General features: G+C 40.7%; 1 protein-coding gene across 6 annotated transcripts in view; it reads right to left on the reverse strand.

Annotated features, from left to right (window-relative positions):
- palld (palladin, cytoskeletal associated protein) overlaps nt 1–20,435 on the reverse strand; it is a 97,767-nt gene extending 77,332 nt beyond the window's left edge. For all 6 annotated transcript variants that reach the window (XM_065257100.2, XM_065257101.2, XM_065257104.2 and 3 more), the window contains exons 1-2: nt 20,179–20,435; nt 15,813–16,709 (exon numbers count right to left, since the gene is read on the reverse strand). In XM_065257100.2, coding sequence (XP_065113172.1) covers nt 15,813–16,708 — 896 coding nt within the window. In that variant the 5' untranslated portion in view covers nt 16,709; nt 20,179–20,435. The remainder of the gene's footprint in view (nt 1–15,812; nt 16,710–20,178) is intronic.
- Nucleotides 20,436–21,650: the final 1,215 nt, after the last annotated feature.

Consider the following 21,650-nt stretch of genomic DNA (forward strand, 5'->3'; position numbering starts at 1 on the left):
CTCTTTTTCAGTCTCTCGCTCTATGTAAAACAGCAAGCATCAAGGATACTTCACCTAAGGTATGTTCTGATATATTTTCCAAAAACAAAGCCACGGTTCTTCCTTTTGAGGTCATTTCTAACTGCTTCCGATTACGTCCGGACATTTTGTGCTCTAACACAACAATAATGCATCACTGCATTGTTCCGTCCTATTACAATTTGAAGAAACTTTGTAAACAAGAAGAGTACACCAGGTGGTCGGGGTTTAGCGAATAATTGGTTCACACAGTCAAGGGTTGTACACACACGTCCAAGACCAAATAAAGGTATGAATCATCCCTAAAAGGGACTGATTCACTTTTTTAGCAATGTTAAAACATAACCTCTACAGTAAACACTGTCTCCTATTAACTAAAGCAACAAGATAAAAGCTGTTTATCCATATAAATCCAACCAGTTTTGACAAACAATGGGGTATTTCGTCCAGTCTCATTTTATAATATTTGAAGTAAATGCTCATGGTTTCACTTTTTTCCATACTTGACTAATTGTTTGTTTAAATGTTTTTAAATGAAAACCAAATAACCTCATTTTCATTCACAAAGGGCCCAGGGGAAAACTAAAACATCCTTTTCTCTTCCTCCAGAGAGGGGAAAGAAGGGGATAGGGTTGGCACGTGAACCCAAGCTTGTTACTGCAAGGGGCATTTTTAGAAATACAAGGAAGGATCTCCTGCTAAGACCTGGCAACCTCATCAAAGTACATGCCCAAGGAAAACAAGTGATAAAGTGGTTAAGTGCCATTACTGGGGAAGTAATGAATGCGCATATGTTACGCATACATTGTGAAGGTGCTCCCATGGGTGAGCAAAACTTGCACATCACTTTGTTTCCAATTAGTTTTATTATAATGAGAACCGTATCCTCCTGCTGTGCGTAGCGTGCGTGCATGTTCCTCTTTCTCTTACAGTGGTGTTTGTTTGCCCACTTCATTGCAAGAAAGTTCATGAGAATCCACAATACCAACTGTGCGTGTGTACATGTGCTCATGGACGAGTGATGTTTGTTTATGACTGGTTCACATAAACATGCAGTCAGTTGGCAGCTATGCACTTTACTACACGCTAGCACGACATTCCTCTGTATAGTTGATATCTTTTGTTGTCATTCAGTAATAGATAAAGATGCCTTCTAATGTTCAGTATGACATAAGATAACATTAAATAACATTAAAATATCCACAGTGAAACTACTATGGATTCATTTTACGGTACTATTTGTGATTTACTTTAAAGGGGACATATCATGAAAATCTGACTTTTTCATGTTTAAGTGCTATAATGGGGTCCCGTGTGCTTCTATCCATCTAGAAGATGTGAAAAAGATCAACCAACTTAATTTTGGTAAATCATTCTCTGCAAGCATGTGAAAAATAGGTCATTGAAATTTGGCTCCACCCCCTAATCTGCACTATCCAACCACATCACTGCCATTTAGTACAGCAATCAGCTTATTTGCATTTAAAAGGAAGCAAATTTTTGCTCACACCTACAAAATGGCAATTTTAACATGTTATAAAAAATTATCTATATAGTATTTTGAGCTAGAACCTCACATTCGCACTTTGAGGACATCAATGATTTAATTGACATCTTAAAAAAGTCTTGTGAAATGTCCCCTTTAATACAGGCTGAGTATGTTCATGATTGAAATCAATGTTAAAATGATAGAAATAAAACTTTGATGCTCTCAATCTCAACATTAGATTAGGCATGAATTTCACAAACACCTACGGTCAAAATTGCAAACATCTTCATTCTTCTAGGCTTATTTGTTCTCATGTAAGTTCGATACACATTAAGCAAAAGTATTCCTCCTGTTTTACTGGTTCATGTGTGTTCTTGCATTTTGCTGTAGGCTGTAAAGATTTGTGTATCAAAATGCTGAAGTAATGTTTCTGGGTGGACACTTTCATCAACTAGATGAATAAATGATTAATTAAGTGTCCTAATATGATAAATTATACGGTATGATGAATAATGACAAATTACCAAAGCGATTGTGTAACATTAAAGAGACGTCCTCCTGAAAGGCAATACTTAGAAACAGATGTCAAATTCTGTGAAGGACAAACACAAACGCCTGGGTGGAGATATGAATGAAACTCACAGCTTTACGGCACACGTTGGGATTCCCACCTTTATGCGTTTGCATGCGTTTAAACTCTGAGACCTTTTTGGGTTTCATTCCTTACAGGCATAAATCTATAGACGCCCCTCTATCTCCTTGAAAAGCATGGGGACTGTTTATCTCTCTGCCAAACCTAATATTTACAGAACTCCTTGTCTCTCAACACCTGCAAATGATTGGGGTTAATCGTTTAAGTGGAAGAATGTGAAGGAGGATGAGGTGCTGCTTTTTAACAGAGGTGATGTCATCCGGTCACTATCCTCATGTCAGGATCACCAAAGGACACCACATTCAATGCCAATGTTAACTATAATATTGGAAAATCAAGATCTATAGTTCGGTTTATTGAAGTGTATAACGGAATTACTTTCAGAAGTTAGCTAATATAGTTCCTTATGTAAACAATACATCTTTCTGTAGCTTAGTTGGTAGAGCATTGTGCTAGCACTGCAAAGTTCATGGGTAGCTTTGGTTAAATGTATCTGCAGAAAGCATAAATGGTAAAGCTGCAATCTGTAACTTTGGCCTCTATATCGCCATCTCTGTTTGAAACATAAAATTGCAGGTTATTTACATTAACATAATAAAAACAAGAGAAAACACAGAAAAGTCAGAGGACAACAAAAGTACTGCGGCTAAGATTAACTGTACTAGTGAGTGAGCGGAGTATTAATGTAAAATATAGAAGAAAGTTCTAAGTTTTTTTTATAAATCTTGTTATATTCAAATAAAATATTTCTTAGCAATTTATATGAATTAAAAACACTTATTTAAGATGCATGATCTAAAAGTCTATTTATTTCAGCTGCAGTAACACTATGCGAAGGGGTTCGCAAACAGCATGTCCGTGTTGTGCAAAATTTAAAATAGGAACACACTGGCGGCATCTACAATAGCTGTTCAATATAAAGACACATTTTAATTTACTGCGTGTGTACAAGTAGAAATCATTTTAATACAGCTGCCAGAAAAATTAAGAGACCACTCTAGTTTCTACATGTAGCCTATTGTTATCAATATCAGTCCAGTGTCGGTTGACTTCCAACAGTGAACCTCAGGAGTGACATAGAGTCACCCCAACACAACAGCAATGTACAAGACTGAGAGCATGAAAGAACACATGAAAGTTGTGATTATAAATCAGGGTTATTACATCAAATATTCACTTTCAAATTTTTCCTAAAATAAATGTTAAATCATTAGCATTGTGTTTTTTTTACTTTGAGCTATTCAAAATCGGAATCTTTCTTTTTATTTTGACCATTTTATTCCTATTTTAATTTTCAGTAAGTAAATGCTAATAAAAACTTTGTTTTTTATAAGAAATATGGCAGAAATGTTTTAAGGTAGTTGATCATTTTTACTTAAACAAATACCTATAAAAAGTACATTTATATAAACTGAAAATCTTGAAATGGTCTCTTGATTTTTTTTCTGCAACTGTATATTTTACCTTTAAAGATCGAAATTCTCAAAGCTATCTTTAAAGGAGCATTTCACCCGTAGAGACATTAACCTTTATTGAAAGTGTGTCATATTTGTAGTCGAAATGTAACATACATTTAGAATTTGGTGCCTATATGACCGAGAAAAGGGGTGTTTGTAGTCTCACTCCCTCAACAAAGATATTGGACTTCCTGCTTTCAATGATGCAAAATGATGATTTTTACATCATTGAAAGAAGGAAGTGCAACACTGAAATCTGTATTTCTCCTGTCTCAGCGGCAACTGAGAAAATGATGCATGACCATTCAAAAACATGACTGGGGTATGCAAATGGAAGTGTCCCTTTAAGTACTAATAAAGATCAAGTCTAAAGTCTAAGCCTAAACATCCACCTTTACATCTTCTACTTTAAATGTTTTTTTTTCTGCTCAAAATGACACCAACAGTATGTGGTTTGTTTTGTTTACATTGGAAGCAATGAGTACATGCACAGAATAAGCAGATAACTATCAAAAATCTGCTTATTACAGAAAACTGTTTTCACATGCAAATCAGTAAGCCGGCTATGCAGACAACTGCGTTTACATGGGACTTGAAGAATTATCAGTTTTCTCGCAGGCAGTGATGTCACCACCTACACAATAGTTGATCAAAAAGTCAACAAAATATCTGTCTTAAGCTGTACTGTTGTATCTCTCCTAATGTCTGCAGAACCTGTAAATGTAACATGAGCTTTTATTTTCACAGTTTCTCTGCCAACTGCTTTAGTCGAGCGGAGACTTTTATGCGTTACCTTGCACTTACTTCCGCGTGTGACGTTTATCTTTCATACGCGGAGACATGCGCACATGGACAAAACCGTGAGAAAGCCGGTAAAGGTGTTTACATGCCGTAATGAGCAAAAAACTACCTGTGCCGATCGGTTTTTGCTTACGCTGTTTATGGGCTTTCCCCCGATTAAAGAAAACCGCTTTACGCGTTTACATGACCCCACGTGTTATCAGTTTATTAAGCATAATCGGCGTAAGATTGTGCATGTAAACGCACTCAATGAGAATTCTTGTTCATCTACAGGGGTACAACCAGGTGTACCTTTAGTGAATTTAGTGACGTGAAAGACATGTCACAATGCATTGTTTTCTGTTAAAGGGACTGTAAGTAGGATTTCAAATGTTTTATTAGCCAAAATCAATGTCTTTATTCATAAATATGTCCTCATTGGTGTCAAATGACCTCTGCCAGTGATCTGACTTTTCTTTGTAAGCTTAGAATTTCTTCTCTTTACTTACATTGAACGGGTAAGTCCAAGGAGGCTTCCATGTCGTTCCGCCATACTGATAAACTATAATAGCAGAGAGGGACAAAAAGCACTAGCCAACCAACGCATTTCCACAACACATTTTCGTTTAGAACACGTGAACCAGCTGAAACGGACAAGGAGATCTGTGATTACATAATGGCTACCGTAGATGCAACACACATTTGGAAAAGCGAGGCGCTAGAGAGCACTATTCGTTTGAATGCAAAATACAATTTCACCACTAAATGCGGGGAAATCCTAATTACTGTCCCTTTAATCTGTGTTGATACTATCATGTTTAGGGTGTTTTCACATCTGCAGTTTGGTTAATTTGGTCCGGACCAAAAGCAAAAAATGATACATTGTAACTTTTTTTGCAGTTTTGGTTCCTTTTCACACCACACTGATTGCTCGGATCCGCACCAGTTGAAACGAACCAAAATTCTGTCATGTGATAAGATCCACATCACTCATTGGCCACATGTATGTGAACACATTTCCTAAACTGCTTCTTGATTGGTCAGAATCAACGTGCGCGAAATTCCAACAGAACCCTGGAAGTAAACAAAAGAAGGAAAATACAGCAGACACCATGGACAGACGGCTGCGCGCTGTAATTATGTCCGTGGTTGTTATACATAGTTTGTAAACAGCACTCTAGACAAACCTTTCATTTCCAGAATGAATCCCAGATGCGGCTTGAAAACAACGTTTTAATGCACTACAAACACCAAAGACACCAAATTTCTGAGGCTCCGCCCGCACCTCCTCGCAACTCCAGGTATGTCCGTGATCTGTCATTAACTGTCAACAAACACTTCCTCTTCCAATAATGCACTGCGCAGCTGACTACGGCAGGTGGTTTAGTCCAAAATGCGCAGTACTATTGCAGTTAGGTCGGTTAGATCTCGGATCGTGTTCTCACCACAAACAAACTTTTCTAGAGTTCGTTTGAAAGCCTCCGCTTGTTTGGTCCACTTTTGGTGCGCACCGGAGTTGGATTGCTGCATTCTCACCTGCCCAAACGAACCGCAACAACTGAGCAATCGAACTCTGGTACGATTCAACTGAACTAAACAAGGCAGGCGTGAAAGCACCCTTAGAATGAAATTTTATGGGAATTATAAAATGTCAAGATTTAAATTAAAAGTAGGTTGACTTAGGCAATCCAGCAAAAATATTATATATTAAGTACTATATAAAAAAATACTATACAATAATATGACACCAAACTTACTTTGAAATTACCCAACAGATTTTTTTGTTCATGTAAGATGATAAAGATTGCACAGACAGCAGCTTTAAGTGTTACTGTCATGACCTGATCTCTCTATTTCTTGTCTTATCCGAGTTTGAGAGATTAGGTTGTGACAGTACGTGTCTGCCCTGAGAGAGTTGTGTGAAATGCCCTTCCGCGGTCCACGTTTCTCTCAGGGTTCGTGAATTGTTTCCCGCTCCCTTATGTTTGATTAAGCTCCAGGTGTATGTTATTAGAACTCCCTATTTAATACCCTTCTGTCCTGTCCTCCGTGCGTTGGTATTCTTCTGTGTTCCCTGCAAGTTTCCCTGAGTGTGTTCCTGTTCCTGGTATTCTGTGTGAGTTTATGTAGTTTAGTGTTCCCAGTGTTTATGTAATTAGTTAGTTCTCGTGTCTGTTTATTGTTATGTTTTACCCCCTCGTGGGTGTTTTTGTTCTGTCTGTTTGTACGAATTAAAGTATTCTTCATTTTAGTCTGCGTTTGGGTTTTCCTTTGTCTTCCTTGTGTACCAGCCGTGACAGAATACCAACGCCAAATTAAAAACCCAGCGGACTATGGACCTCAACCCCAATATTGATTATGAGGCATTTAGAGTTACTAGACTGGTTCGACGTGGGGGAAGCAACGCGTGGAGAGGTGCCACGGCCAGAGGGGCATTCCAGGGAGGAAGGACCTCTTTTCCAGCCCCTCTGGCAACCATCCCGGAGCGTCGGCGAGTGGGAGTGTTTTCCTCAGAAAGGCCCTTTTCGTCTCTGCCACCGGTGTCCTGTCCACCCGACAGTCTCAGGGGGAAACGTGAGAGACATACCTCCTGGGACTCGGCGTCGGGTGGCTCAGCTTCGGAGTTGGGTGGTCCGGCCGTACTGTCTCCCACTCCCCCGACGCTTTCCGCTCCTCGTCCCAGACGGAAGACGAGGAGGAAGAACACCTCTCCCGTGCAGCCTGTACCATCAACTTCCCCCAAGTCTCCAGAGTCGCCGGCGCGTCCTGTGTCGCCGGCGCGTCCTGTGTCGCCGGCGCGTCCTGTGTCGCCGGCGCGTCCTGTGTCGCCGGCGCGTCCTGTGTCGCCGGCGCGTCCTGTGTCGCCGGCGCGTCCTGTGTCGCCGGCGCGTCCTGTGTCGCCGGCGCGTCCCATGGACGTAGAGGAATCCGCCCTTTCCGGCAGATCGGAACCGTCTTGTCAGTTTCAGTCTTTGTTTCCTGTGCCCCCTGTGCTCCCTGTCCCTGAGTCCCCTGTGCTTCCTGTGCCCCCTGTGTTCCCACGTCAGCCCCCTCCGTTGTCATGAACTCTGGTTCTTCCCCCCGGACTTCTCCATCTGTCACCAATACCACCAAAAAGACTCATAAGACTGTAAGGACACAGACTGATTATCATTATTCAAACTTTGCCGTTACTCCCCCTCCTCTTCCATGTATATTGTTTCTGTTAACCCATCCCAACCCTGTTATAATGTTATCTGTTTTACCATTGATTTTGGTTTCTCTGTTTTCTTGGTTTTTGTCTCATTTTAGGTCCTGTGTTTAGTGTCTCCTCCTGAGGGCGTCTAGTATCCGCCCTTAGGGGGAGGGTACTGTCATGACCTGATCTCTCAATTTCTTGTCTTATCCGAGTTTGAGAGATTAGGTTGTGACAGTACGTGTCTGCCCTGAGAGAGTTGTGTGACATGCCCTTCCGCGGTCCACGTTTCTCTCAGGGTTCGTGAATTGTTTCCCGCTCCCTTATGTTTGATTAAGCTCCAGGTGTATGTTATTAGAACTCCCTATTTAATACCCTTCTGTCCTGTCCTCTGTGCATTGGTATTCTTCTGTGTTCCCTGCAAGTTTCCCTGAGTGTGTTCCTGTTCCTGGTATTCTGTGTGAGTTTATGTAGTTTAGTGTTCCCAGTGTTTATGTAGTTAGTGTCAGGATCCGTCCGAAATCATCTGTTTTATTACATCTAGTCTTTGTGTTCGGGGTCCTGGCAGTACCATGTTTTATGTGGGAAATGTGTGGTTTTTGTATTGGTTTTTTCTGACCACACATTTCCCAGGTCTCGTCACTTTTTCCCCGATCCCTTACTCGTGATTATTTTCCAGGTGTATGTAATTTACTTTCTCCCTATTTAAGAGTCCTTGTGTTTGTTGTCCAGTGCGCGTTCGTCTTGTTACATTCCCTGTCGTGTTCCAGAGTCTTGTATTTTTGTGAGTATCAGTACATTCAGTCTAGTTTGTTGTTTGTAGTTAAATGTTGATTCATGTTTAGTTTTATGTTAGTTTAGTGTAGTGTGATCCTGTCCTGTTTTACCCCCTCGTGGGTCTTTGTTTTTCCCCTGTTTGTCAATAAATTATTATTTTGTAGTCTGTCTGCATTTGGGTTCATTTCCTGGTTTAAATCCTCACATTACGAACGCGCCAACAAAGAACCCAGCAGACATGTACACCGGTACTCGCCTGGCGAGACGGGGAAGGGGTTCCTGTCCCGCATATGAGTCGGGTTACGAGTTTTATGACCCGCTCGTATGCGGACCCGAAGTCAACGTCAGGCGGAACCCGACCCGAACCGCCGAACCCCATCGACTTCAGTCCATCCGAGAGGGAAGAACCGTTGGGATGTGGGGGTTCGGCGACCCTGAACTTTCTCCTCCGGCTCCAGAGAGCCGCTCCCCACCTCTGTCCCTTCGAGGGAAGCGTGAGAGGAGGATCTCCTGGGAGTCTTCGTCTGGGGGGTCCTCCTCCGACTTAAGAGCACCACCTCATCCACTTTCTGCTCCGCGACCTCGAAGGAAGAACAGGAGGAAGGGGGATCTTGCGCAGCCGCCGGAGCGCCCAGAGCCGCCGGCGCAGCCGCCGGAGCGCCCAGAGCCGCCGGCGCAGCCGCCGGAGCGCCCAGAGCCGCCGACGCAGCCGCCGGAGCGCCCAGAGCCGCCGACGCAGCCGCCGGAGCGCCCAGAGCCGCCGACGCAGCCGCCGGAGCGCCCAGAGCCGCCGACGCAGCCGCCGGAGCGCCCAGAGCCGCCGACGCAGCCGCCGGAGCGCCCAGAGCCGCCGACGCAGCCGCCGGAGCGCCCAGAGCCGCCGACGCAGCCGCCGGAGCGCCCAGAGCCGCCGACGCAGCCGCCGGAGCGCACAGAGCCGCCGACGCAGCCGCCGGAGCGCACAGAGCCGCCGGAGCGCACAGAGCCGTCGACGCAGCCGCCGGAGCGCACAGAGGCGTCGACGCAGACGCCAGCGCACCCCCAGCCGTGTTCGACGCCAGCGCACCCCCAGCCGTGTTCGACGCCAGCGCACCCCCAGCCGTGTTCGACGCCAGCGCACCCCCAGCCGTGGCCGCAGCCAGCGCACCCCCAGCCGTGGTCGCAGCCAGCGCCACCCCAGCCAGATTTTGCCATTTTCGGCAATGAACCGTCCAGTACTCTCCCCAAGTTTACCCAGACTCCTTTTCCACCCTCCCACCCTGGACCACCCCCTTTGAACTCTTGTGTTCCCCCACCCCCCCTCCCTTGTTTGTTATTTTTATTGTCCCACCTTAGTCCTGTCATAGTTTTTTCCTGTTTGCCCTTGTTAGTCTTTGTTATGTTTTCGTGGGTTATGTCTTGTATGCAGTCTGTTTTGTCCCGTGTTTAGTGTTCCCCTTGAGGAGCGTCTAGTAGCCGCTCTTTAAGGGGGGGCTACTGTCAGGATCCGTCCGAAATCATCTGTTTTATTACATCTAGTCTTTGTGTTCGGGGTCCTGGCAGTACCATGTTTTATGTGGGAAATGTGTGGTTTTTGTATTGGTTTTTTCTGACCACACATTTCCCAGGTCTCGTCACTTTTTCCCCGATCCCTTACTCGTGATTATTTTCCAGGTGTATGTAATTTACTTTCTCCCTATTTAAGAGTCCTTGTGTTTGTTGTCCAGTGCGCGTTCGTCTTGTTACATTCCCTGTCGTGTTCCAGAGTCTTGTATTTTTGTGAGTATCAGTACATTCAGTCTAGTTTGTTGTTTGTAGTTAAATGTTGATTCATGTTTAGTTTTATGTTAGTTTAGTGTAGTGTGATCTTGTCCTGTTTTACCCCCTCGTGGGTCTTTGTTTTTCCCCTGTTTGTCAATAAATTATTATTTTGTAGTCTGTCTGCATTTGGATTCATTTCCTGGTTTAAATCCTCACAGTTAGTTAGTTCTCGTGTCTGTTTATTGTTATGTTTTACCCCCTCGTGGGTGTTTTTGTTCTGTCTGTTTGTACGTATTAAAGTATTCTTCATTTTAGTCTGCGTTTGGGTTTTCCTTCGTCTTCCTTGTGTACCAGCCGTGACAGTTCCAAGTGGCAAATAAGCAGTAAAGTTTGTACATGTTACTGAGTAAAAGCCTTTAAAAAAGACCAACTTGGTCCAGGCAGGTGTGGTACAAGTCTAACACTACACTAGCCATGGTGTTCACTAAGCTGGTTGAAATTCATGCTGGTTAAGAAAAGAAAACTAGTTGAGACATATTGTGGTGACCACCAATGTTGGTCTTTACACAGAGGAATTAAGATGAAAAGACAGCACCAAGAACAGAGAAGCTCCACAAGATATCCTCTCAACTGAAATAAAGGATAAAAAACATTAAGATTTGATTAGACAGCAGTCAGTCACGGGCCAATGGTAAAGGCTGAACGTGTAATAAACAACACCTACAGGAGTCTGGAAGTTGCATTAGGTCACTGATTTAAATGATATCAGTCAGCTCTGATGTGAGCACAGACAGCGGGCTGACACATGCAGATGATGTCATTACAGATTTAGTAGATGCAGAAGAAAACTGGAGCTGATTTTTCACACATGATTTGATTTCAAAAGGGTGCGTGAGAATGCGTTCACACCCATGACTGTGTGAAAGTGAGGAAAGTGAAATAGGATGAGAGATTTGTGTGATTAAGAGCATTTGATGTAACCAAATATGTTTGTATCTTTTCATTAAGTAAACTGTTAGTCCACAATATATGAATGGATTACATGCATTAAATTAACTCAAATTTTATGGCAACCAGGTTTAGCAGGTTTAAAGACTTTTTTACAGTGTATCTGAATATCCAAGCTATTTTATTGTACAATAAAACTATATGGTTGACTTTCACAATTTTAAATGTCAATTCAGTCCCTCCGTGCCATTTGTTCTTTAAGCAGCCGATCAGCAAAATAAAGGCAAGAATATGTTTGTATCTGAGTAAAGCAAGGGATGGAAAACATCTCTGAATCCATCAGTCTGTTTATATAAACCACTGTCTGCTGTTTAAGATAAAGACCAGAGCCACACTGTGTTTACTTTCATCACAGTTTTCATTTTTACTCCATATGTGTAGAGAAACTGGAGTGAGATCATGGATCTGGATGTGACACAAACTAGCCTTACTCTGTATTTGGTCACAAATACACCCTTTCCCACTCATCATATTGAAAATATGGGATCCACTGTACAAAAGCTTGTCTAAACAACAGCTTGCATAAGATGCATAGCATTTCAATACAGTGATTTCAACATTTAAAAGGCTAAAAACAAAAGAATGTGATTTTCTGCAAAAATTACAGTCTGTTCCCAAGATCAAATTATAATAAATTGGAAAATAGCTCAGAAAGAATAAACATGAATACTAATTTGTTACTTTTTGGTCATGTATTGTAGTTTAACTATAGTTTTTTTCCAACGCGATTCCTTGATCTCTGAACGTTAAGTCTAAATTTGAGCGGCCGCCTTCATGTCTCCAGAAACTTCAAGCTATCTCTTCTACCTTCAGCCAGTGTATGCCAACTATGAGAAACATGTCACAATAAATATAACCCTGGGTTATGTGACACCTGTATGTAATCACTGCAGTATTTATAAAGGGTGTGTCTGTAGTATACGCTGTGTTCAGAGAGGTGCAGGTTTCAGGGAAAATAAATTCAATCTTGTCTGTGAGATTGCACAACCTGATTTGAACTTGAAATGCAACACTCCCATCTAGAGGCTGAAAATCATACAGTCTGTCCGATAAATAACACATGCAACGTTAATTGTTTCAGAAATGCAGATGAACGCAACCGCTGGTTTAAATCAACTTAAAACATGTCCATAAACTATTTGACCCAACCGTGGCGTGGGTTGAAACAATCCAGAATATTTTAGTGCAATCTATATCAGGTTAAGCTGTTATGGATGTCTATATCTCTCTGACACGGTGGTCTCACTCTTTTTCCAACACCTACATATTCCCTAAGAAGGTGTAGAAAGATGGGGAAAATACTGCCGTGTGGAAAGTGTCAAGTCATGGAATGGCCGGCATTCCAGAGCTTGGCTCCTCCATGCCGGCCTGAGGACTATTTATATTGACAGGATGAGGCCCGGTCATGGTGAGAGCGAGAGAGAAAGAAAGAAGAGGCTTTGCAGTTCCAGTGTACAACCACCATGTCCGTTAACAAAAAAAGTGTGTTTCTATTTCCTTTTATTATGTAACCCATCACATGGACCGAAATCCATCTCTCCTGTCTGACTTCAATCCTTCTGTTGCTGTGTTGGAAAACATAAGGCCAACCTATCCAACATAAAGCTCTGTGTTTATTCAATCTAGACTGTTTAGGTCTCTCAAAAATACACATTTAAATTACTTCTGTAGGAAAAAAGGAAAAAAGGGATTTTATTTTTCATGCAATAAAAGTAAATGGGGCCTAACATCTCGTTTTGTGTTCCAGAAGAAAATATGGGTTCGCAATAACAATCCGATTTAGGCTAAAAACTCTATAAACTGTTGATCACAGCTCTAAGTTAAATATGTAAACTTGAAAATTCAAACCAGCTTCAAAGCTTTTCATGTATTGCTGTTGATGTTTTACTACTTTATTAATATCGTTTTAGTAGTAAGCATTCACTTAAAAAATGCTGTCCCAGCCAAAAAATTGCCATTGTGAAACAATCATCGCAATTTCTGTAATCTTGGCTCATTATTGGTGATCCTACAATATGCCGTACAGTGAGAGAGGTTCAAAGACAGCCGTTTTCCCGGTCTTGCATCCAAAGATAGCCTACAATAGTTTTCTGACAGTGTCAGAAATTCAGCATGATCAACAAATACCGGTATACTGTGTGCGTGTGTTTGCTGCTACAAGCTGTGTACCGGTATTTGTTTACCGTAGCGCATGCGGGTGACGTTGCGCTAACGTGTGCCGAAAACCGCATACTGTACAGTACGTACTGAATGAGATGAAGTACCTACTTACTGACCATTAAAACAGTAGGTAATGTATAGTATGAATCCTGGTAGTATGAATGAGATTTGGACGTACTACATCCGCCAAACAGACCCAGTTCCGGTAAATGTGAAAGTCGGCACACCTCTGATCCACTGGCTGTCCTTCAACGTGATGCCCAACTGATGCCTGACCAACGACCACCGGCGGAACCTGCTTAATCTCCGCTTAATCTCCTTATCCGTTTCAATGTATATATAAATATATCTCCCAAGGGTTTTTCCCTCCTAGGACTTTTTTACTTCCCCGGCTAAAAAGTCTGGGTTTTTTTCTCCTAGGGGGTTTTTCAACCCGATATATTATAAAAATATTCACTTCAAAATATAACCGGAAGTAGTAGGTCATCCGGCTGCTTTTCGCCTATTGTTTTTGGAATACTATGGCTGTTTCTCAATGTCAAGGAAGGATCCTCAGAAGCCAGAATTTCGAGGATGCTATGTCATCGACATCCGTCGAAGGACTGTTCCAATGTCCAGGATCCTCGGAATTGCAACCAAGGACTGAGTCCTTCTTTCGAAAAATATCCCATATACAGTAAAGGATGAATATGTGTATCCTTCGTGCTCTCAAATCACCCACAACCCTATGCGCGCAGCGCCGAAAGCACACATTTGCACTGACCTAATGACGCAATGACATGCACTTGCTAGCCTGTTCCATTTACGTGTTCTCCAAATTATAAAGAGGAGCCTCGCCTAACCTCTGAAGGAAGTGACTTGGAATGACCAGTCCTACCAAGGAAGTATCCTTGACATTGAGAAAAGGCCTATGAATTCGGACATACTACTGCTTTTTGCCTAAGTAGGCGGTTTCGGACGCAGCATAGGTGTCATCAATGTACAGTCTATGCTTGTCGTATAAAACACTCCATTTCGCACAGTGTGATAATGTAATGATCTTAGGAGTGCAAAAATACTGCAGTGTATCCAGACTTTAGACTGTTGGCACACTACACATGACTATGATTTATAACATAATGTTAAACAATGGTTAAAAAATGCATTAAACAGGAACAGTTAGTGGTGCTTGTGAGGCTAGTTTATATTTTCTATTGAGAATAATTATTGATATGTGACACTGGATCGCACCAGTAGGCCTATATTTGTAGCAATAGCCTATACATTTTATGGGCCAAAATATTTGGTAAATATATTACCATAAATATAAAAAAGTATTTATCATTGGTAATATGTGTTGCTAAGGACTTTATTTTGACCACTTTAAAGGCGACTTTCTCAATATTTTGAATTTTTTGCACACTCAGATTAAAGATAATAGTTGTATCTCAGCCAAATATTGTCCTATCCTAACAAATCATACATCAATGGAAAGCTTGGAAAACTGATTTTGTGATCCAGGGTCACATTTTGTTCTGGACCAAACTTTAGCAACTAACTTGCACAAGATGTGCTTGCTTGAGACAGATGTGACTCAGATAACATGGTTGCATGATATATCAGATATTGAATTTAAATCCAGTGGTGCATTAAATGCATAAAATGTATCTGCTAAATGAAAGTAATACCCCCCCCCCAAACAGGAGCTGCACATTAATCTGGTAGGTAATAAAACCACACAAAAACTCTGATCTCTTTGCCTATAGCACATTGTAAAACATTCATCTTAAATGCCAGTGATGGATTTTAATCCTTGCAAACCCCAAGAGAAAAATCAGGAATTCATCACATGATCCCGACTGCTGGAAGACATCTGAGTTGCTCATTTTCCTGTTTAAACCATCAACAAAAGAACGGTTCCAAGATGGCTAGTGATCGTAAATTCCCAGAGAGTTTGATAAGGGCCTATACTTGTGTTCCTTCGGATAAACTTTGATTTTTTTACTCCATATAATTTGCGGGAATCATTTAGAGATTTCACAACATTAATTAAGGAATCACTTCCGTTCAGAAGAAAGAGTCCAGTGGAAGTTTGGCAGCCCACCAGGGCCGTACTGGCTCGCAACAGATTCTCTAAAAATAGCATCAGATTGTTTCTTAACTTTCCAGTATTGGCAGGAAAAAGATCAAATTTCAGAATCATCGAGCGGGAGTTGCTTCATAACGTTCGCCAAAATGTGATCTCATTCATACAGTGAACCACACAGCAGGTATGCCATCTAAAAGCAAGCAGGACTTATTTATAGGCTATATTTAAAAAAAATACACAGCCTGTTTCTCACCTCATATTTCTCTTTCTCTCTTGGTTAAATATATCACACAAGCTTGTATTTTTGTTGGTGCAACAGTAAACAAGATCACAACCAATGCTAATATTCCATGTTTGCTTGGATAAAATCTATTAAAGATGATGGATTTAAGAAAACAATGCAATCGTATATCAAAAAATCGCATATTAGCATGAACAGCACAATGGTCGTTAACCATCCGAGTTGCTTAAAATGATAATAATCGTACCTGACTAACGGAAGTGGGTTCCCAGTCACCCGGCATTCCAGACGAATAGGACTACCCTCCGCCACTTCCTGACTCTTTAGTTTCTGGGTGAAGCGTGGAGGAGCCTTGGGCCCATCTAGACTATCCTCTCGCCCCGGAAGATCAGCCATATCTGACCCAACACCAGCCTGGTCCTGGTGGGGCTCTGAAGAGGAAGAAGATGATGAAGGTGGCTGAGCTTGTTGTACACCCAGCCGGTGGCTCTTTGGAGACAAGTAGCCGCTGTCGGGCGAAGAAGTGTCCTCATCACCTTGGTGATCCACACGTGTGGAGCCTTTGAAGATGGATGAGAGCTCCTCGATGAAGGTGGCAGCTCGGCTGCAGAACTCGGTGGCCGAGGCGGCTCGATCGTTGAGCTCCAGACCTCCGTGGACTAGCCGGGGACGGTCTTGCTTATATACTGGTGTGTTGGACTTTTGGCAGAAAAACTTTTCGGGTGATTCAGGTGCAGGCATTGCTTGCTGACTAGGCCTGCTGAGTTGCACGTTCTGATTGGATGTGACTTTACCTGATGTCGTATCGGCTGACCGAGACGTTTCAGTTGACACTGATTCTGGGAGGGTGTGGTCTTTGGTTTCTGAGTAAAGGGGAAGGTGCTCTGTGGGGACTGGGGGTTCATCTAGGTCATCTGGGTCTCCTGCGTCACTCATGGCCTTTTGGGCTAAGTCCAAACTGAGGTTGATCTCGTCTTGGCTCAGGAAAGCAGAAAGTTCTGGAAAGTCCCCGTCCCCACTTTCCATGTCTGCCATAGGGTCAAAGTAAGCCACGCCGTCAAGAGATGTTCCCGAAGCCGTGCCCTCCAGGGGGTCTCTCAGCAGAGAAAGGGGGACTGTGTCATTCCAGCCTCCGTCCTGCATCCTGCACCAATACACAAGTAAAATGCAAAAAAAGGGTCAGAAATGTAGCTAAACTGTATCTAAAAATACTGAACAATATCCGATTCATATTCACATATTAATATTTTATCAGCAAAATGTTCATAATCATAACTGATTTTAGATTTCCTACACTACAGAACAAACTAGTATAAACACACAATAGAAACAGCTCATGGGCAGTTGTCGTACAATGACTCAGGGTAACATACTTTGGTTACAGCTGTCCAGCATTAACAAAAGCTTATCATGAGGCCTAACAAGGCATGACTGCCATTTAAATACTGCTGCTCCCCTTATCTCTCTCATTCCCTCATATGTCAGGATCTTCTTCAATGTTCTCAATCTTTTCTTTTTTATGTATTTATTTATTGTTCATCCCTGCAGTATTTTACATTTTTCAATAATCTGACATTTCCAGTTAAGTTCCAGCTGCCTTGCGTCGCAGGCAGACAGTATTTTTGGACCACTGGACCAAAACGAGTTACATGGGTATATTTGTAGTAATATCAAACAATACATTGTATGGGTCAAAATTATCATGTTTTTAATGATAAAATCATTAGGAAATAAAGTAAAGATATTTTATGCATGTAACAAGTAACTATATCACAAATCTATTTATCATAAGTAACATGTTGTTAGGGACTTAATTTGGATAACTTTAAAGGCGTTTTTTTTTTCAATATTTTCATTTTTGCACCCTCAGAATTGTATCTCGAAATCTCTGCCAAATATTGTCCTATCCTAACAAACCATATATCAATCTTTTCATTCAGCTTTCGAATGATGTATACATCTCAATTTAAAAAAATTACCCTTAGGTTTATGTCCAGGGTCACAGATATGAACATAATTCCGTAGGAAAATTTTTCAAACAGGTTTTCATAATACCAAAAGAAAGAAAAAAATACATAAACAAAAAACTGCTCATTTCTCAGTCAAAAATGATTAAAAACTGTTGACATTTACAAATACATTTGGCCATGTTATCTTTCATCTGCTTTACATTATAGTCTTTCAGTCAACAATCACACTGTACACAGGACATCATCGGTTGTGAAGGACCTATTCTGCCTTTGATAACCCACCTAAACTTCATATTATACTGCATGACACTAAATTTTGATATCTCCTGGTTTTCTATATCTGTATACAACTTTTGGCCATAACCATGCAGTTCTGAGGCTGAATATAAAAAACTAATATTCTTATTCTGCTTAGCATTGTTAGGTAAACTATAAAACAAATAGGGATGCACGGCACCGATATTAATTTTTTTTCCACCAAAACTGATAACAGATTATTTAAACTTATATCGGCCGATAGTTTGGTGTTTATATTAACTTGCATTAAATAAATTCTGAAGATTATATTTTCTGAATGTTATTCATTCATATAATGACCATTAATATTGAACATTAAACCACACTGCAAAAAATGATGTGTTAATTTTTACACATTGTGTGTGTCATGCCATTTAAGGCATAATTTCATGTTAAAATAAATGAAAGGGCCAACACAAGTTGTGTTAAAAACAGTGATGGGAGTAACGCTACAAAGTACTTCTGTTACTGTAATTCCACTACTTTTAGCGGTAATGAGTAGGTTTTTTTTTAAATCAAGTAACGCAGTTACAATTACTGAAATTTAAATGAGTTGGTTACTCACGTTACTCTATTTTGTGAAAAATGAACACTTGCAGACAAGACATTTCTGATCTAACATCGCAGGACTTTTAATGTGTTGTCCCTAAACTAACACACCTTCTGTGTTATTATTTATTGTGCCGCCCAACACGGTCCTGCGACATTAGATCAGAAATGTCTTGTCTGCAAGTGTTTATTTTTCACAAAATAGAGTAACGTGAGTAACCAACTCATTTAAATTTCAGTAATTGTAACTGCGTTACTTGATTTTAAAAAAATACTTCGTTACAGGTTAATTACCGCTAAAAGTAGTGGAATTACAGTAACGGAATTACTTTGTAACGCGTTACTCCCATAAATTTTTTTAACACAACTTGTGTTGGCCCTTTCATTTATTTTAACATGAAATAACGCCTTAAATGGCATGACACACACAATGTGTAAAAAATTAACACATAATTTTTTCCAGTGCAGTGATGTTTCTTTATATTTTCTATCCGCAAAGCTCAAATTCATTGCATTTATCTGTTCTCTTTTGACTGACAGTATATATCAACCATCACTATTGGCTGTTTTTAAACTATCTGCTTTTTAAACTATTGGCTTTTTTATTTATCATCTGATAATGTTAATGTGTTTTATGATTCCCAGGCACAATTTCCTTTTTCCATTTACTGTATAAATGGGCTACTTTATGACTTTACGACCCTGTTCATGCATTTGACTTTAACTAGCAGAAACGAAATGAAAAAAGTAAAACTCGACAGTAACCTGTGGAGAGAATCCCTCGCTATAAATTCAGAGAAAGTGTTTGGTCTGACATACCTCACATTGGTGAAACATTAATATTGTGTCTGTAAGCCCACCGACCAACAGATCACATCTCTGAGAAAACACACCTCAGTGTGGGAGACGTGCAGGAGTGTGTGTGAATGTGTGTATACAGTATGAGACCCATTACTGCCCTCTTGTAAACTTTATAACTACTTTATGACTACAGAAACTTTCCACTATAACATGATAGCCTAATGTTTGCACATGTTGATGTATTATTTATAGTCTATTAATTGAAATTCATTCAACACTGCTGTTTGAACTATTGTTACCACCAACTTTGTTTACATTTTGTTTGTATAAAGTGGCCAGGTGTTGTATGTAAAGGTGTGCGAACATGTATGTGTTTATAAAGGTACGTGACAGTACGACTTTCTTTCCGTCATGGCGTCCTGCAGGCCAGCTGTTGTTATTTTTAATCCTCAAGGGCTGCATTTCACAGCAGCAAGCAACCACCTAACTAACTGAGTCCTGTTCACCCACACACATACACACACACACACACACACACACACACACACACACACACACACACACACACACACACACACACACACACACACACACACACACTTTACTATATTATTCATGTGGAAAATATGGCTTCTCTATTCTGTATTGATAAATTATACATAGTGGAATATGAAAGATTGACAGGCCAAACAATTGTGAAAACCAAGACTGACAGATTAACATGCTTGATTTTCCATCTCCATCGTAAGTACAGTTGTTGAATTAATTTAATCAGAATAGGCTGACAATAAGACATATTTTTAATATGAAATCTAGAAAACTGAAATAATTCAGTATTCATTTTACAATTTCATTTTTTCCATATGTTACTAATCTAAATGTATATGATTTAGCTTTGTTCAGTATTTTATATATGCACATAATACACATAATTTTTCAATGGCAGACACACATAAAGTCAATGACAAATAAGCAAAAACAAAAGCTTTACTTTACCTTAATTCAGTTTCTGCAAACGTCCGTCTCTGTCTGAGGTTTCCAGTTTTACTAAAGTTCGGTATGCCAGAAAACTAAAAAAGCTGTGGCTCTCTCACTCAAGGAGTTGTGGGTTTTTTCTTCCCTGTTTCTGAGTTTCTTGTTTTCTTTGTCGGACTGCTCTAAGGTGAGCCGGCTTGAGTTTTACACTGTGGCTGCAAAGTGGCCGGCTGTCCCATCTGTCTCGGGCCCTGACCGCTTACTGAGCACCGCTAAATTTGGCCTCTAGATCAGGTTTCACAGCAAGAAAGAGACATATAGTCAGAGAGAGAGAGAGAGAGAGAGAGAGAGAGAGAGAGAGAGAGAGAGAGAGAGAGAAAGAGAGAGAGAGAGAGAGAGAGACATATGAGTGTAGCATCCATGTCCCCCCACCACATCAAAGAAAAACACATGCATCATTTTCATGTCCACAAAGACAAGTAAATGCATTTTGCAGACATACACAAACTTGACTTTTTGAACTCTTGAAAACGGCAAAGTTCTGTGTGATAATTTTACAAATGCAAATAAGTGGATTGTATTTACTTCAATTTGATGAATTATTTGTCTAAAGTTTATTTCTGTGACTACTTTTCGTACTATCAGTCCAATAAACTTGCATGCATTGTCTACACTGCAGCTCATCCACCCATTTGACTCTTATTTCACAAGATAAAAATGTCTAGCTCAAAATACGATATAGATAATTTATTATAACATGTTAAAATTGCCACTTTGTAGGTATGATGTGCCGTTTTTGGGTGTGTCCTTTAAAATAATCTGATCTCTGCACTAAATGGCAGTGCTTTGGTTGGATAGTGCAGATTAAGGGGCGGTATTATCCCCTTCTGACATCACAGGGGGAGCCAGATTTCAATGACCTATTTTTTCCACATTCTTGCAGAGAGCGATTTACCAAAACTAAGTTATTATTAGTTGTTCTTTTACACATTTTCTAGGTTGATAGAAGCACTGGGGACGCAATTATAGAACATAAAACATGAAAAAGTCATATTTTCATGATATGTCCCCTTTAAATCTAGGCAGATTCACATTACCTTGTAAAATTTTTCTTAGTGCACTCATTTATCTACAGTACTATGACATTAAACGTCATATTCACAGCTACAGATGAAGACATGGGAGTTCCAGATCCAGTTTGTGCGCAAGCCACCAAGAGTCTTAATTTAACTTCATATCAATAGCTCATTCCCTAAATACACTGTTATCCCATTAAGACACCCTGCCATTAACAGTGTACTTAATATAGGAGCGAGACCCCAACAGATGACTGTTCTACTACTCTAATCTCCTATCATAGGGTTTATGAGCTCAGAAGACCCATTGGCAGACAATTAGCTCATCGGTCACCGCTCACTGTCTATAGTACTAATGATCTGCCAAGATCAGCTTCATGCCTTTTGACCCGCTCGAACTTATCTAGAACCAGTTGA

The sequence above is a fragment of the Paramisgurnus dabryanus genome, chromosome 12 (assembly GCF_030506205.2).
Source record: "Paramisgurnus dabryanus chromosome 12, PD_genome_1.1, whole genome shotgun sequence".
NCBI lineage: Eukaryota > Metazoa > Chordata > Actinopteri > Cypriniformes > Cobitidae > Paramisgurnus > Paramisgurnus dabryanus.